Raw genomic sequence first — 19,006 nt, 5'->3', positions numbered from 1 at the left:
TTTTGTAACAATTTATTTATAGTAACAACAGTTTAAGAAAACTTAATATTTACCTAAGTATTTTTCAACTGTTTCATGTAATAACTATGTATGCAACAAATGCTAAGCACCACTTGAAGGTGCTAGTTTTTGTTCACTCATTCTTTTCAACATATCCTGGAGGCTAAACATAAGTGTGTGTGTGATTTGGATTATTAACATAGCTTTAACAATTTTTCATTCATATTGCTACGATGTCTGCAGTGTGCTGGTTTATAGCGATGTCTAGCACTGGGACATTATGCCACAGACATGTATCATGAGTCCCACCCAGTCACATTATCCTGACACCAGGCAGACCAGTCCTAACACTAACCTCTTAATGCTAAGCGCCAGGCGAGGCAGCTGTTTGTACCATTTTTGTAAGTCTTTTGTATGACTCGGCCGGGGATTGAACCCATGACTTCCCACATCAGAGGCAGATGCTCTAACCACTAGGCCACCGGAGCGGTCCAGCTAATAACAAGAGGCAAGTATTTCTGCAAGCAATGGTAAAAGAAAACTCGCAAGCTGTATTAACAATTGTGACCTAGTCACCTTGACATTTCCAACCTGCATCAGAACAATCTCTGATAAGCCAACTTCTTTTGAGTCAACAAGGTAACCACAATTCCGAATCTACTTTGAAATTGCTAGGTTTGGGGATGAAAGTTGTTGAACCCTTTATATTTATAAATATTATGATTAGAATGTACTTGACAAGTTAAACGGAAATGAGAGACTTACATGGTGTAGCATGCAAAATAAAGGATCAAGGGATGAAAGAAAAAGTATTTATGCAATAGAAGAATGCATTATATATAAATGCTAAACAAAGGGGCAAAGGATAAAAACAGCAAATCAAAAAAGTACATGACGTTTCCCCCTCAACTTTTTTAAAAACCTCCCCGAAAGCAAGCGTCTTGCAAACTTGAGCTTGCTCAAACTATATTAAGCTTCTTTTGTAATAAAAAGCATTTTCAGATTTAGGAATGTCCATCATGAAGCTAGTATATGCCAAATATGCCAGATATGAAATTTTGTCAAACGTGTTCAACAATCATTTCAATTATATAATACTGAACCGCTACTACTGCATTGCTTTCCTTCTCCAGGTTCTTTATCCCAAGTCCAAGCTAATTATTCTCTCCAGAATGGAGTAGAATACAATTAGTGCCAGAACTGAAAAGACCCTGATCCCAGATGGACTCTCACAGTCACAACCAACATATGGAATATCTTGTTTTTACATGGATCTTAACCACATGACTCAAGTAAATAAAGAGTAAATCGTAATAGTAGCAAGTAAGTATTACATAATTAAAATTCATTTACCCACCACCCACATTTTAATGGCAGCAGTACCTGCTACTATAGCATTGCTGAATTAACCAGTTTAGAAGGCAACCGACGTCCACAACAAAACTGATATAGGAAATAAGTCTGAGGCAACTACAATACAACAATAGTTTGACACACACCAATGTAAGGCTAGAAGCACTGTCTGCATTTTCAAATTGTTTATATGAAGGGTTTCTTCTACCCATGCCCAAAATCCAGAATAGTCTCCGGTTCCACTCGAGCACCCAATACTAACCCGATGCTTCAGTTTACAGAAATACGTGAGGTTTGGAAGTGTGAATAGGGATGCCAGTCAGAAACTGGCCACAATTCAACCACCACCCAAGTTGGTGATGGTGGTGAAAGTCACATTAAAGGGGCATCCCAACTAATAACAGGCTCAAGTAAAGTCTCCTAAAGGAACTAACTCTGCACCGGAGTTCAGGAGAGGGAGGGAAGAGGAGAAGAGTTCAATCTTCGTTGAATGCTCAAGTGTCCATCTTTTTTACTGCTCCATTCTGTTGGAATTCTACTGAAATCAAAATCTTCTGCTGTTTGAAAGGTTTGTATGCATAGCTTGATTAGCCAGCATAAACAAGTTGGGAAACTGACTGCATAATTAGGTTTGGTATTCTGCTGTCAACAGTTCAAAAAACACTGAATAGTAGGGGTAAAATGATTCACTGATATATCGATACTTTGCTGTAATGATAGATATATGGATACAAGTGGTGGAAAATCAATACAAAATGTACTTGCCTTATGCAAATTATTGTAACCTTCAGCAGTCATCAAAAATTGTATTATCCTTTACAGATGTTGCTGGTACATGAACTAATTTTTTTTTTGTTAACATATTAACACCTGGAGCTTTTTGTCATTTTCGCCTAAAAATCGAGTAGGAAACGCAGTTTGAAAGCCATTTCTGAATAGACTCAAAAACACCAAATCCCTGGTCATCTTTCAATAACATACTGCCTAGTTGTGTTAGAAACATCATTTTTCACTGGCTATTTGACTCACGCATGAGCAGAAGGGTAAAGTTGGAGTTCTTTTTTTTTGGTGCCAAACGGAGCCATTATTTTTGTATGGAGACCACTCTTTATTCCAAATGCCCATCTTATCCTACTTTTTGCAAAGGCTCATCTGTCTGTTTGCAGTTCATACCGGTTTGCCTTAGATCTGAGACCAAAAAGTCTAAAACCCAGATATAAAATCGGATTGTGACCATGGGTGAATTTTGGGTTAAAAAAAGTCGGGTCCAAAAAAGGAGTTTTTTAATCTGTATTTTGTAGTGCAACTAGATATTCCAGATTATTTGGTATCATTGTAGAGCTACATCTGTCTACATTTCTATAATACCACCCACTTCAGTGTATCATGCATGACCATGATGTTACAGAGCTCAGCAGTAGGCTACTACCTCCTGCCCCCTTAAATCGTCACTAGGGGTTAAAGTGTTAAAATAAAAAAGACATAACACTCACTCATAATGAACAAATTAACACTAGGTGATGTGGTATGTATTACACCCTCTCCCCCCACACCAATTACATGGTAATTATTTTATTGCAACAGCTTGTTCTACAAAAAGTATTTAGTCATTGTTTCTCTGACCATTGCCAACCCAGTTTAGGAAGTTGGACATTTACATAGGGGTGTAGGGTCAGACCCAATTGCCCACCGGTAAGTTGAAATTCACCGACACCATGCAGTGTTGGCATAGGGTAGCCACTTACTAGATTAATTAGCAAATGTGTGTCAAGTGCATGTTCCGTCTATAATCTGCACGCTGGAAATACATTAAGTAAATCATACATAAGGGCCTTCCAGCTTCCAGTAGAGGACGAGATCAAGAGAAGGTGGGGTTGGATAGGACAAACCCTATGTAAGCCGCCAACCAACATTACCAGACGGGCATTGAAATGGAACCCTCAAGGCAAGCGAAGAAGGGGACGACCAAGAAACACCTGGTGACGCGACCTTGAGGCGGACATCACTAAGATGGGTCACACCTGGAGTCAGCTTGAAGGGATGGCACAGGACAGAAGCCTCTGGCGATCTTTTGTGGGCGGCCTATGCCCCGGCAGGGGTGACGGGCAAAACTAACTACACATAAGGGCACCACCTACCACTGACAGACCTTCTAAAGATGGAAAGATCATCAAGTTAATGTGCATAAATAATGTATCATGTCACAGGCTATGTATCATGAAATGAATCATAGCAGCACAGGTTTATCATTTTCACCCCTACTGAATAGGAATTTTGACTGGCATGCAGTCTTTTTTTGTCCATTCTGCATGTACATTGGATTCAAAAACACTCGCTGGTATTACCAGGAAGACTTTTCCAGCTCCAGTAATCCAATATGCTCTGAACCTTTAATAATCATTGGCATCATCACTATCAGCAGTTAATATTTGTAGCATGATGTCCCACCCAGCCAAATTATCCTGACACCAGGCCGACCAGTCCTAACACTAACCTCTTAAAGCTGAGCACCTAGCGAGGCAGCTGTTAGTACCATTTTTCTAAGTCTTTGGTATGACTCAGCCAGGGTTTGAACCCACAACCTCCCACTTCTGAGGCAGACTCTCTAACCACTAGGCAACTGGAGTGGTGGGGCTGTGATAGAGGAGAAGGTTACAAGAACTGAATCTGGCTTCCATCCCTTAATGTGAATTCAACCATACATTGTGACGCCTGACCAAACCACTGAAGAGAGACCTTAAAGACCAAAAACTGGAATACTGGGAAGAGGAAGATGGTGCAACTCTCTATAGCATACCCCCTCTCTCTTGGGGCAGGGGATGGATCTGAAGACCTCTTTTGGACTCTCAGTCTGCCTAGTCAAGCAAAAAATGAGTGGGAGGGAGCTTTGAACTGAAGCTGATTGTGTACCTGTTTTGGCTGAATCTGCTTGAAGAAACGGAGTCAAACCTGCCACTTGCAGACACTCATGGAAAAAAAAACGTTCCAGCAACGAGTGTGCACAGGTTCATCTTTCCACTTAGCTTTTGAACAAATACCATGCCGTAATTATAGTCAACACTATCATCATCAGGATATTATGGGTTCAGGTTCTCTCCCGAAGTAATGTTCCACAAAAGATTACTATATCCTGATCACTTTAATGAATCCAATAAATGAAATCATCACACTTACAAATATATACATAATCTTATTCACACTATAAAAACAGTATCTGAGTTAGCCCACATTGCCAAGATCAAGACGATCTCACAAAATAAAATATGAACCCAAACTGGGTAGACAATACTTACCCAAGCACCATAACTAAGGGAAATAAAATTTAAGGAAGCAGCATCCCATCTAGTTTCATTTGTCAGCAATTCATTAGAATATCCAACTCCTGGGGAGTGTTTGACATACTGAACTCAATAAATAAATGCTTTAAGCAATTGCTGGATAATACATTCTTGTGTGCTTCAGTGTAGATGAAGAGCTGATTAAATAAAAAATGCTTATATGCAGGATTATGGCGAAATCTGCCCTTAAAATTAACACCTTTGAATCATAGCTCATATTTTTGTGATACATTTTAAAAATTAAGGTAAAATTGTGACGGTAAACAGCAGATACAGTATCACTGGTTAAAGAGGAGAAAATGTCTCCTATAACATGGCATCTCACCCAAGTTCATGCATTGATGTGGCATCCAACATGCAAAACCTTTGACACAACCTCAACATCAGTGCAAAGGTAATACCTATACCTACACAGGCAAAATTTCTTAAGAAAATACAGTAATTCATTGTGCATGAAGATAGAATAGTCTTACCTTGAAGTCGCACACAAAATATTCTTTTCCATTGATGGCAATATCTGAAGGTTCTCTCATGTAGTCACTGCAGTCAAACCACTTGACAAGCTCTCCAGTCTCCGCAATGACAAATACAGTTGGTGAAACACTGTCAACAGCCACAATATGCCCTGAATTAAAATTAAAAGATCTGATCAAGAACTTCTATCGTATTTTTTATTAAATTCTTAAAATCAACAATATCTACAAATATTTTTAGTCTTGGTGCATTGTGTCTTGACAGCAGCCAAAAAGGCATACACCACTTGTATGATTAAGGTTAATGTGGTGAAATGGCCACATCTGATTTTCCAAACGTGAAGATGTTCCTATTTTGTTGAAAGTTAACAGACTAGTTGTACACAAAATTTTGTGCCTATGGATGGAATGATGAACCAAATGTCCACATCATCTTTAAATGTCAGAGGAAGCCAAAGAGAGCAAAGTTTGTGTTTTGAAAACTCTTATGCCCCAACAGATGAGCAAAGAAGTTGGTCAAAAGGTTGAAGTCCAAAATGTTTGTAAAATGTTATTTAGGCTAAACATTTTCTACAATGGAATGAAGATCTAATCAGGTCAATTATACTGAACGACCATACTTTACTAGGACTAATACTGCCTAATTCTGTAAAGATTTTAAAAAGTTCATATTTTATGTCCACCCTGTGTTGCAATAGTCATCTATGTAGACACCAGTAGGGTAAACAGAGCTGCAGACATTCCAAATTGAGAAATTAGATCTCCCACAAACATAAAAGCTAGTGATTTTTTCCCTACATCTCACTGCCTTGGAATTAAATGCATTTTTACAACAATAGCTGCAGTTTTCTTCTAGCACAGCCCTACTTTTTGCTACTTAACTATTAGGAAACATTTTTTGAAATAATGCACCAGTCTGATCAACACATCTTAAGGACAAACTGTTCAGTTTACAATCAAGTCAATAAACATTCTGCATTAATAAGGCTGTCATCGTGTACTCTAAAACTGAAAACGTTTATTTTTTTTAAAAAAATTTTCTACAAAAGGTATGTCATCCATGTTTTTAAATGTGTCGCTGTTCCTGCTATGAGCAAACAAGACATCACCCTAGCATATGCTACCAAATGAGCAATACCATAGCTGCCAACCTTCCAGGCTCGCAATTAGCGATAATAGGGATAAAATTTAGTGAATCTGGACATGAATTAATGAAAAATACCATGACAATAACTCCATCCACTCTGACCGTCAATACTTCACTATATCAAGATCTCAATATAAAACTAAAACACTACATATATGCAGAAATATATATATGCATTTCTACTTATTATGGTATTCATAAACTTAACTTGTTCTTGTGGTTATTTATCAAGACAAGATACTGTGGCAGACTTGAACTTCCTCAACCGCTTGATCGTAAATTTGTTTTCAAAACAGTTCAGACTTCTTGCCTGCTGGTTGATCTTGGTGACTAAAATTGCTAACAAATTTTCTGCATCTAAGGAGGTCCTAAAGTCTGTCTTATTTTTCCTCACTAGAGAAAATCCTCTTTCACTGTCTCTGTTGCTGTGAGGAATGCACAGGAGCTACAGCACTTTTGGTTCTTCCACAAGAAAATTTGGAAGCAATTTTCAAACTGGGAACATTTGTCGGAACAAACGTTTAGCACAGTCTCCAGCTGATAAAGGTAGATTGTGTTCAACAAGAAAACTCACAAATAATACTTCAGTGATGGTAGCTTGCAGGTCTTCCATTGATGGTTTAAAATTTTCCAGAGCTGAAATCTGCGAATTCTTAATTTTCCTAGCTTCTAGTCTACGTGTTTTTTGCAACCAATGTGCTTCCTCACATCGTCTCTGCCACCATGCCCAATACTAAAATTTTTGTCACACTGCAAAAAGCATGATGTATATCAATGTTTAATGGCAGAATGCATGGCCAAATTTTGGTATATTCCAAATTAAACTTCACATTTTGAGCAATACATTTCTTTTTCCTTGGTGGTAAAGCCATTTTCAAGATCTTGCATGTGATGCCGAACAGTAATTCAAATCAGTGTGGTGATGTATGCGTGGAATAAAATTCCGGTTAGGCCCCAGTTTCTCTCAAGAGCATTTGTAAAACCACTCTTATGCATATAGATTAAAATAGGCTAAAATGCTTGCTACCAGGCCAAGTGTACCTATCGGCTGTAGTTCTACTAATATCGCAACCAGAAGTAACGGACCATTTCGGCAACTGCCAAAATCATGACTAGCGCTTAACAGGAAATTGGTTATTTTATTAAAGATTTAAAATAAAGGAGAATTTGTGAATTTGTGAATTTTTTGCTTGTGGTGTGAATCGCTGAAAAAGTCGTGAACTTCATGCCAAAATCGTGAGGGTTGGCAGCTATGTAATACCTTTCCTTGATTCCATTAAACACAGGAATTCTTGTATACCCTTTTTGAAAACTGTCTCGCGTCTTTCTGCCATTTTGCTGGAATTATTTTTATAAAATTTAACACAATAGATGTTGAAAAAAAACCCACCCAACTAGTACATTTAATTAAACCAGGTAACTATTGTCATGCAGCTTATAAACTGACAGACGCTACACTGAGAAATGGACGTGGAATATGAACTTAAAACATGCATCACTTTATTTATGCCATTTTAAAAAATTCTATAATCAGTTTGATCATGCAGATGCATGTATCAAGTTCAAGAATAGTCCAAATATTCTGTACACCCAGTGAACATGTAACGTAAGTGTAAATCAGTGCCAGGAGTGAAAACTGTCGATGCACCTTGTGCATACCATTCTAATAACATCAGCTTATATCAGTGACAATAACATTGAGATTCTAAAGCAAGATCAGTTCCACAACATACAGGGTGATAATCAGTCATCGTACTACTACATACATGACTGATAAAGTTGTTTTACCTTGTTGAGTAATGGCAAGACCAGCAACAATATCAATGTAGCGAATAGCAATCTTTTTAATGAAATGTCCATTTCGGGTAAAAATCTGCATCCTCGAACGCTCATTTCCACGATCACAGACCACATATTTCCCAGAATTCCTCATGACTGCCACCTTTCTTGGATACCATAATTGACCCTCTTCTCGACCTGACAATAAAAAATCATAACTGATTTGTGATGCTTCCACTACATGCACATGGATTATACTCACCTTTCATGGATAAAATGGAAACGTGACCAGTTTAGGCCAAGATTTTATTTTCTTCAAAATATTGGATTTTAAGTGAGTACTTTCCCTGGAAAAAGTGCTTTAATTCTTGGACAAGTAATTTCTCAAAATTTATATAGAATTCAAAAATTGGAATAATATTTTCTGTGATTAAACAAGAAAATGTTGACCTCCGCTTCGCAGGTTACAACAGACATTACCCTCTTCCTTTTTGGATTTCATCATGATTCGAACTCAATTTCATTCAGAACTTTTTATTGTTACAGATATGATTTTGGTCTTCAATTTAAAAAAGCTGAAAAAGTATAAATAGGGTTTGGGAGTCCTCACCCAGCGGGGTTTCGAGGGGCAGTGCTCCTGATTGGGGGACCAGTGGGTCAAAAGAGCATTTTACACTCATAAAAAACTGCTCCTGGTGCAAGTCATGATCATAAAATAAACAAAAATAATCATTTGAAAAACTAATAAACACCCAAGTAAATCAAATATATACAAATAATCCCATACATTCACTTATCTTTTTCTCCAACGGACACAACCTGTTGATATGCCAGTTGAGCTATTTTTGCAGCTTTGGCAAAGATTTCTTTAGCCTTCCTTTTATCACCACTGACATTTTTGGCTCAATGTGCAATAGTTTCTTTTCCTTCTCAATGAGAGCTTGTATTGACATGCAGTGCACATATTTGGACAGGGGGCTACATCTGTTTTATGCAAGAGATCTTTCTTCTTATAGCAATTAACTGGACTTTTTCCAGATGCCTTCTGAGCTTCAATTTTTCCACATGCAGCTTCTTTTGTAGGTGCTGTTCCAAACTCTAACAACCGAAATTACCATAATTCAGATCTTTATTGCAGAAGTCACAAAGTGCCAGTGCTCTAGTGTTCTGTTTTCTTAAAAACTGACCAACTAAATTTCCGTTAACTTTTCATTCCAGCCATTCCCATGTTTTTTTAAAAAAACCTTTATCTAAACTTTTCATGCCATGGTCTCTCTCAACAACTCGGGATGCCATGTTTTGCAAACATGCTTCTTTCCACTGCCATCAGTTTCCATTACACAAAGATTCATTGGATGAATTTAAGCCTTTGAACAATCAGAATAGTCTTTATGAGTCATGTGCTAATATATGGAACAAATAATTTACAAAGGTCGTTGTGGAATGGGAGCGGACAGACTGTTTTTAAAATAAACAGATCAGAGATCATATTTTAAAAAATGGACTATTATAAAAAAATCTGATTCAAGTCAGAAGAAAAGTGGAATTCCCCTTTAAAACAGAGAAAAATCATGTCTGTTACTAGGACTTCTATTTTGTAATTCTTGGATTATTATTTGGATTTTTTGGGGTCTCATTTTTCACTTGATATTCTAGGGAAATAAATTATTTGTTAAATTTTACAAAGCTTGTTGTCTTCAATTTTTCTTGTTACATTTTGTAAGAGTCTAGACTCACAACAGAGTCTAAAAATACCTGATCAATTCTTTAATGGGTGGGGGGAAAACCTAAAGGTCTAAGGTGCTCAACTTTCCAGATCACAACACATTGCATCTGTCCAGACAAGTTTAAGTTGTGGCTCAACAAATGTGAGTGTGAGAAAGCTTGTCAATAGCTTTCTATGGGTCGGTGGTTTTTCCAGAGTTCGTCTTCCTCTAAATATAGTGGCTGTCATGTATAGCCTATCATGTGCTAAAAAAATAATTAAAACCCCAGAAAAACAAAAATCTTCAAGATGACGGTACAACCCAATGGTGGAGTTCATAGTGAACTTGTTTGTATTGGCAAGAGTTGCTCTAAAACCCTTAATAGATAAAATTTAACAATCGTTCCCTTCAAAAAAGAAGAGGAAAATTTCCAACTGCATTGCCAACTGTACTGATTACAGAATACTCTCCACAAGGGATTGTAAACTTCAGCGGTCAGTGTCTTTTAGCTTAAACACTGCAGTCTGCAAACCTACTTGAAAATTTGTCTGACATACTAATGGTTCGATAGAAGCTGGGCATGAAGGTGGAGACGGAATTGATATGCAAGAAAAGCCCTCTTAGATACGAATGAATATCCTCAGCACTATAGGCATACCCCAACAAGTTCAGGAAATCAAGGAAAGTAACTCAACAGAAGTCCAGGCTCTGTGAAGAACTTCAGGGATTATTATGAAAGGTCAGAAGGTGTAGGTATTGTTCTGAAAGGTGGAAAGGTGAAGGCAAACAGGTCATCCCACTTTAGACTTGAGGCATTCATGACCCATGCAGTATTGCCTGGAATGGAGAGGGAAGGGTGTAGCTTGTTACTTAACCTTAATGCAAAACTAGAACAGATGGGGGTGGGGGGAAGGGGAGGGGGCGGCAAGGGCAAAAAGTTCCCAATTGTGTTTAAACACCTCAATATATATATATAGGATTAGTCTATATAATGTACTAAGCACCTCGAGTACTGTGCAAAATTAAATGCACAAATCAATTTTAGGAGCATTTTTTAAATCCCTGTGGTGAAAAGAGTGTTAGGGTTAACAAAAAAGACGAATGGTCAGCTGACCGGAAGGACTCGGCTTGTGTGGCTTAATATAAATGAACGCAAGAAAAACAACAAAGAATGGATACAACTGAAGGAAATTGTGCCAAATGACACCCTAATTAATGAGATTCAAGTTCCAAGTGACCTATTACATCACACCATGTAAACAAGGACAATATTCTGAACAAGTAATAAAGGCCATTAGACTGAGATGTTTTGTTTTTAGGCCTCAAATTACCAAATCTTGGAGGAAAGTCGCCCTGGACTGGAGACTGCAACTAGGAAACGTAGAGCAACATAATAATAATACATAATATATTACTGCTATTAAACATTCATTATATATCTAGGCGAGGTCATCTTTTGAAATGGAACCAAAACAGGCACACAAAGAGTCACACAGTGAAGACACTTTCTTTTAACATTGTACATTTTAGACAGTATTCTTTTCAATGAAAATCTTTTGATAAAAGAAAAAAGAAATGATAATCAAAGGTTGGCAGAAGGCCAAGACTAATATCCGTAAGTAAACAAGTTGTTAATAAAATTTATATGGCATACCTGGTATCCCAAACTGGTACTTGAATTCACCAGTTTTCTCAAACACCTGTATTCTATGGTTGTTTGTGTCAGCAACAGTGATGTCTTCTTCAATTCCGAGACAGAACCCATGGGGAGAATTGAACTGCCCTTTACCTGGTCCCAATTGTCCAAACTTGCATCTGGAATCAACGGTTAAAATAGAGCACAACTTCTTTAACCCACATATTAACCAAATCAAACTGCAGATACCAACCCATGAGCATGATGTATTTAAATTTTTGGCATCTATTGCATCTTTCCTACAAGTCTATACATTTACAATGTCTGTAATAACTAAGATCCTGTAAGAACTGGGAATCCACTCCTCATATTTCAGAACCTTAACTTTTTTGGCCAAAATATTATATGTTAGCTGTCAACATTATACATATTTACAATCTACTAAACTGGTTTCTTATTACATACATTTAAATTGTTGCTTTCATTACATCTAGAACATCTAGCGACTATCTTCTAAGCATCATTCTAGGCACTGCTATATATTTTACACACCTGTGTCCAAAATGGCTATTCCTGTTCAAACTTCACTACATAAAAAAATACATTTTCTATTACTTTCTTAATTCAGAATGTTGTATTCTCAAAATAATGAATACAATTTTATAAAAATACAGATTGGTTTTATTACAGTAAAATTATCACTTTTCCCACCTCCAATGCTACTTCACTCAAGAACTTGGAAAGTCTATAACCGTTTGCCCAATTTTTCTTTCGCGTTTCTAACAAAGCTGTAGCAAATTGCTAGAACTGATCATTTTACAAGACTGACCAAACCTGAATACGCAAAAGGTAAAACATTCTCACAATGAATAAATGCCTAATATTGTGGTATGTCTTTTCTTACACAGTGGAACAAGCCTTCCCAGAAAAGAGAATAATGTCAATATTTTTCATCTCACAAATGAACCACTATAAACCACGAGAGAAAACAAATATAGTGAATACATATCTACCCCACATTTAATAAGGGCTATTCTAATTAAACATTCATGGTACCCAGGGAAGGCACATTTAAAAAAAGATATGCTTGGGTACTCTGATTACCCAAGAGTTTCTATGGGTGACTATGTAATATTAAAAGTGCCTTCCCTGGGTGCCACGTACAGTTTACTGGAACAACCTTAACACAACCAGCACAGCACAAAAAAGGTTGATCACTGGGTCTCTGCAACATTAGCCAAGACCTTTACTCTACAAGCAATAGTTCACTTCACTGCCAATAAGGCAAACCATTTGTGAATGTTGTTGAAAGACAATAGTTGAGAACCATCTCTGGGTCTTTATGACCATAATCATTCAGCTGTCAAACTCCAAATCTCTAGCATATTTTTCTTTCTTTATCAGCAACATTTATTGCAAAAGTTTGGATGCCATTATATAGTGTGCAATGGAAGTTGTTTAAAAGATGTTGCCTGGATTTTATGGGGGGGGGGGAGAGAGAGCTCCCAAGTTATCACAAAATTAAGAATAAAAAAATAATAAAAAAATGGGGAGGTGGAAATGGACACGTGTCAATATTTACCCAACATTTCTATATAAATCTCTTCCTTCTTATACTATTCTACTGGAGTTCTAGTGAAACCAGTATCTTTAAAAGATGTCACCTCTAAGTGCATAAGCATCAATAAAAAGGGGCATATAAATTGCTGGTTTAGCCAGCTGGAACAACTTAGGAAACTGTTCTGTATGACTTGTGTACAATTTTACACAGCTCACAGGTATCATCTTTTGATGCTTCATCCAGATTTTACATGCCCTGGCAGCATCTCGGCAGTATAGATTTCTTGTCCTCTTGTGTCACCTTGACCTTTGACAAAAAAAGTCTGTAGGCTTCTTTAATAACTCAAGTGAAAGCTATCCAAAGTCTTTCCAAGGTACATGACTCGAGACTAAAGCCATCGCATAAAGATTATTTTCTTTTCAGATAAAGAGACCTGAATGTATTCACCTCCAAACTGAAAGATTTCTTTCTATAAAATGCAAGACAACCACAAAAGTTTTTGTTGCATATGTCAATCCCAGACTATGCTTGGTATCAGACTTGCATTCAAAGGAGCAAAGACTGGCTACTGTGGTGTGTCCTTGGACACGACACTTGACTCAAACTGCCTGAACAAAAAAAAAAACTGTCTTGCAGTGTCATTAAATACCAAACCTTAACAATCGTTAAAAGTAATAAACCCATGTAATCATACTGCATCTTCCTACAAGCTTATATATTTACCTGTTGACACTCTGATACAACTATGGTTCAAAAGAAAGAACCAGTTTATCATATCAATACTGTACTGAGCTACTTCAGAGATGCCAATCCATACACCAACAGACAAACAATGAATATATATATATATATATATATATATATATATATATATATATATATATATATATATATATATATATATATATTCATTGTTTGTTAGTTTTAAAATATTCTGTATTGTTATTGAAATATAATACTGTTTACTGGACTTGATTTAAGTTCAGTTCTGTTTGACTTTATTTTTAAAAAATAATTTCATTGATGTAAATACCTAATAACAGAAATAATGTACCTAGTTGCTGACCTTGAAATCAGCATCAGTTTTGGTAAACAACCTTTTCTTATTTTTTGAAAATTCTTCCTCATAGTAAGAGTCATTAAGTTGAATCAAGGTCATACCTGGACTTCATGCTATGTGAGGCACGTGTTAATTCGTAAACTTCTTTTTTTTTTCCAGAAGGATGATCCCTTGACCACCATCTGGAATCTGTTTTGCGTTTTAGTTAGTCTTGTAACTGATGTTATGATAAGAATTATATCAGTCGTTTCTTAACACTTGAGACATCAAGTTGTTTTATGTTGTGTCCAGTTTGGGGCTGAAATGTGATTTTCTTCAAATTATTGAACTCAAGTGATCGTTTACCCTGGAAATACAAAAGTGTTCTAAATCAATTCTTGGACAAAGACATTTACCGGAATTTATATGGAATTAAAAAACTGGAATAATATTTTCTGTGAGTCAACAAAAGACCGTTGACACATCAGTACAATGCTGACTATTGTATGTCATCGCCTTCCATCTTGAATTTTCATTGGGATTTGAACTGTGATTATCTTGGAATTTTTCAGTGATCTGACTTTGTCTTGCTTAGTTATTGGATTATAATTTGGATTTAATTTGCAATACCGTAAATTCTTTTTTTCTCATTTTGTTTTACTTTGTAGTCTAGGTAAATAAATTATTAAAATTTACAAAGCTTGTTGTCTCTTTTCTGTTACTTATTTTAAGAGCATAGACTCGTAACAATGTTTTCTTTCTCTTATTTGAATTATGTCCTCTACTTCTCAGTATCCATTCAACATTAGGTTTCAGGCAATACTTTTAAGTTGAAAATTCAGAATTATGTTGTTTGTCTATTATAAACATATTTTTTGTGCATATAAAAATTGTTTTATTCATTGGATGGAGATACATGCAGTTTAGCCATATGACTTTAAAGAGCATGTTAAACAATAGGAGTAAGAAGATTATAGTCTTGTAAGTTAGTAAAATGCTTGATAAACAAACAATAATAATTTCATTCTTTTACTTTCAGAAAATTCTTCAAATTATTTTGAAACGACCCCTATAACATGTACACTGAGTAAAAGCCAAGTAACCCCATTTCATACTGGTCATGGCTCCAGGAATCACATGCAAGTGCATCTATTTTTAGAAAGAGGGATTTTCTTAATATGACCATTCACTTTCTAGCCTTCTTACAACAATCCACTGACAGATTACAAATGTATGGCTTTATTATTACCTACATACTTGTAGTTACATCATGCATTGGATAAAAAGTATTTGCTTCACTGCTTTGTATTTTTACAAAAATAAATGCCAGAATACAATTTGACCATACAAAGTTGCATCACATATTGAATTTCACAACAGAGCATTGTCCCAGGTTTCTGACTTGCATGATTACATTATTAACCTAAATCTTCTATCACCTAATATTCATACATTGCTTTCTATAAATTGTACATTTTCCTTAATCTACTGGCTGAGTTATTTATGAAAATAGTCTTATTATGTAGCATTTCCTAGACACAGCAATGTCTGCTATTTTAGGTTCACTTATGGTTTCAAACTAATTTTATAAGGAAAATAATACAAACAGCAAAAATCTTCATTTACAAAAGATTAAATTAGAAAAAGTTGTTCACCAATTATATTCTCAAAAAAAAAAAAACCCAACTATTTACATACTGTTAAAAGTATTATGATTACATAAACATAAATAATGTTCTCATCAAATGGTAGGCCTAACTTGCAAAAATCAAGCAGTAATAACTTGCTCAGTAAAGGGTCAACAGTCTGCCAGCTCTTAAACAAAATGCATGCGAATGTGGAAGAGTTTGAGTGCACAACTGATATGAAAACACACCACACACAATACATTTCGCCTTGGGCTACAACACTACAGTCTGAACTGCCTTGCTACAGGGAGGGGGCATCTCAAAAAATATTAAAAATCCCAAGGCAAAAACGTTTTCGCTTTCCTAAAAGAAAAAGGCCAAGTTTACATTTTGTAAGCAACTTGGTCACATATTTTGCCTGATGTATGAAATATTTTATCATTCTGTTCTCTTCGTCTCTGCTGCAATGTTCAAGATATGCATTCAAACCTACCATCCCCCCCCCCATTCTGTATTTTACATCAAGAAACTATATATTCTTACCAGTCTACAATGCTGGTATTTAAGTATGATTTTCCTAACCTGCAACAATCTAGGATCTATGATGTTGCTGTGTGGAAAGCAAAATTGTTGGATGGAGGATACCTGCATAACATGCACTTGATTGTAAAGATTAACTTCATTGTAAGCAAATTATTAGTACATATACTTCATAGGTGGGCAATGAAAGTTTTCCACGTTTTGAAACCTTTGTCACCTGGAGCTGTTAGAGCTCCAGTAGACACTTGGCTCCCTGTGTTCTCCGACCTGCTAACCCTAATAAGACCGTCTCAGTAAGGCAGTAGATATTCTTCTGTAAGCCATACCAGTTATCAGTAAGGTGTAACAAGTTGTCATGTACTGCAATTGTAAAGTTGAAACTTGATTTTAAAAAGCTTAGTATTCGAAACTAATGCAGCTGGTAAACATTAGGTTCAATTGGAAAGTGTGTAAGGTACACATTAACCTATTTACCTCCACAACAGCAGCACAAACTTAGTTACAAACTCTATGCAGTTCCATGTTTTGTTGCTATGCACTTCTTTGAATTTTGTAGATTTCACCCGATACCAGCAATCCTATCTCCTGTCACAAGACGTACTCAAATTGACACTATGCCCATTAAACAAAATTGTCTTTTCCTCTTTTTATTCGCAAAACTGAAAATTCTGTCATATTCTCTTTTTTTTTAGATGCATATTTTTCGCTTTTGTCTTCAACATGTATCGCTTGCTTGATTTCATTTTAAGAAAAATCTATTATCAACAATTTCATCATGCAGACACTTCGCATGAAAAGATATGTCCAGTTTCAAGCATTTAAGATGCCACTGTAAAGTTAGTATAGTTCCATACCAAACTATATTACTCTAATACAAAACCCAAACTCACATCAAACATGAATGAGCCAATTATCTGGATTTTACTACAACAATCATTTTTAGTTTTTGCTTTTATTTGTTTCTGTATTTTAAGCATCTTTTATAAGATTTGAGGCAAAATCTTGAGGTTTGGCAGGTCTGTGTTCTGAATAAAACACAAGGACCTAAGTAATTAATTAAGGCATCAAAAATAATCTTAGTGGAAACCCCAATTACACCTGACTTTCCATTCAGGAGAAGTATTATCAAATTGAAAGGCGAAATTTTTGAGGAAAACTATTCCTCTTTGTAAGAATGTATATTATTAATTTACTATCATCCTTTTAAAATTAATATGGTTATCCCATATAACAAACCTGATCTGCATTGCACTCATTTTGCTTCTTCGTACTGGCGGTATGCTTGATGTACTGCTGCCAGGAGTGTTGAATCCACTTCCAGTGGATCCAAGTCCACTGCCCAATATACCTACAACAGGAAAACCCAGAATAGAATAGTTTCCATACTGTGAGTCCTGACAGGCACTTGCATGCCCAGTACATATACCACCTGCATTTGGCATGCTAAAAGGACTGAACTAAGCAAATTGGTGCAAACATTTTGTACAATTTATATGACAACATTAGTCTTGAAAGAAAATCTTTCACGTAGTTTGTTTTGAAAGGCAACAAATAGTTCTGAATATGTAATGAGATGTTTTCGGCAAGCAAGACCATCTCGAGATTATGCAACTGAACATTATTATTCAAACAAAGACCAAATGGCTCTCACCTGGATTATGAAAGAACACCAATCTGATTAAAATCAAATCTTCACAGTCCTATCTGGAGATCTGAGGTCATGTTCTGGTGAACATACGGTTCACCAATCAAATCACAGCTTTCACATTTTTGGAAGTGATGCGCATCATTTGGAACATATACTTACTAGTGAAAACATTCCCCAACATGAATTTGCGGTGTTTTATCTGATAACATACTAAAAATTAAGTTGTCTGAAAATTCTAAAGGTTAACAAAACATGTCAGATCTACACATATGACTGTTGAGATCAGATTTTTTCAAACTGGAAAGAACACCTCAACAATTAGTGTCAGCTATGAAACTGCAACTTGGCTCACTAATCTTGGTGGATAGATCATTTAATGAGTTAGGTATCATGGTGGAGAATCTGCTAATTCAATGCAGGAGGGACACTTTGCTATCCTACATTTGTCCAAAGGGTTGCATATAGCCACAAAAGCACTTGTATATTATTTTGCAAAAATGCATGTTATTTAGGCAGGTAACTTTTATTAAATGTCAATGTGATCTTCATTTAAACATACTGCACTAACTTTTCATAGCTGCCAAACCCCGAATACAAACGTACTGACTTCTTGCGACAAAAATACTGATTTTCAGGAACAAATACTGATTTTTAAATTTTAATGCATATGTAACTATTTACATAATATACAACCATCAGTAAAGTAGGACAGTGCTATACATAATTATTTAATGTCAAAGATGCATGTGTTGTACCATGTTCCATTCGGGTGCCCATTCAGAAGGTGCAAGAGTGCAACACTCAGACACTGTCTGTTTATAGTAGCCTTTTCCACACCTTATTTTTTTTCCACCAATCATTATTGATTTGAATGCATCAACTTTCATTGATGATCTGAATTCTCTGTGCGATTTTCTTATAGAACTATTTTTGTTCTAGCATAAGAGTAATCCTTTGCGATTTTACTGTCTGGAAAACATGTGCAAAATAAAGTAACTGAAAGAGGAAGGTTAATTTCCAAAAGAAATTTAATAAACTGAATTTCGATCGAATTACATCAAGGTTCTCTCTGGTATTTATATACATCGTAAGTTCAGGCTGAGTTGTGTATGATGAAGCAGCAAGCTGAGGTTTATTAGCTTTTTCATGCTCTTTATT

General features: G+C 36.0%; 1 protein-coding gene across 1 annotated transcript in view; it reads right to left on the bottom strand.

Annotated features, from left to right (window-relative positions):
• The window catches only part of LOC149797046 (protein meiotic P26-like), an 80,229-nt gene that overhangs the window by 21,429 nt on the left and 39,794 nt on the right, over positions 1 to 19,006 (bottom strand). The window contains exons 9-12 of the mRNA XM_089961716.1: positions 17,437 to 17,548; positions 11,451 to 11,611; positions 8,100 to 8,288; positions 5,165 to 5,316 (exon numbers count right to left, since the gene is read on the bottom strand). Coding sequence (XP_089817842.1) covers positions 5,165 to 5,316; positions 8,100 to 8,288; positions 11,451 to 11,611; positions 17,437 to 17,548 — 614 coding nt within the window. The remainder of the gene's footprint in view (positions 1 to 5,164; positions 5,317 to 8,099; positions 8,289 to 11,450; positions 11,612 to 17,436; positions 17,549 to 19,006) is intronic.

Source organism: Sinohyriopsis cumingii, chromosome 6 (genome assembly GCF_028554795.1).
Source record: "Sinohyriopsis cumingii isolate HCF-2022 chromosome 6, ASM2855479v2, whole genome shotgun sequence".
Lineage (NCBI taxonomy): Eukaryota > Metazoa > Mollusca > Bivalvia > Unionida > Unionidae > Sinohyriopsis > Sinohyriopsis cumingii.
Note: the sequence above shows the minus strand (reverse complement) of the source record. Positions and strands in the feature narration are given on the sequence as shown.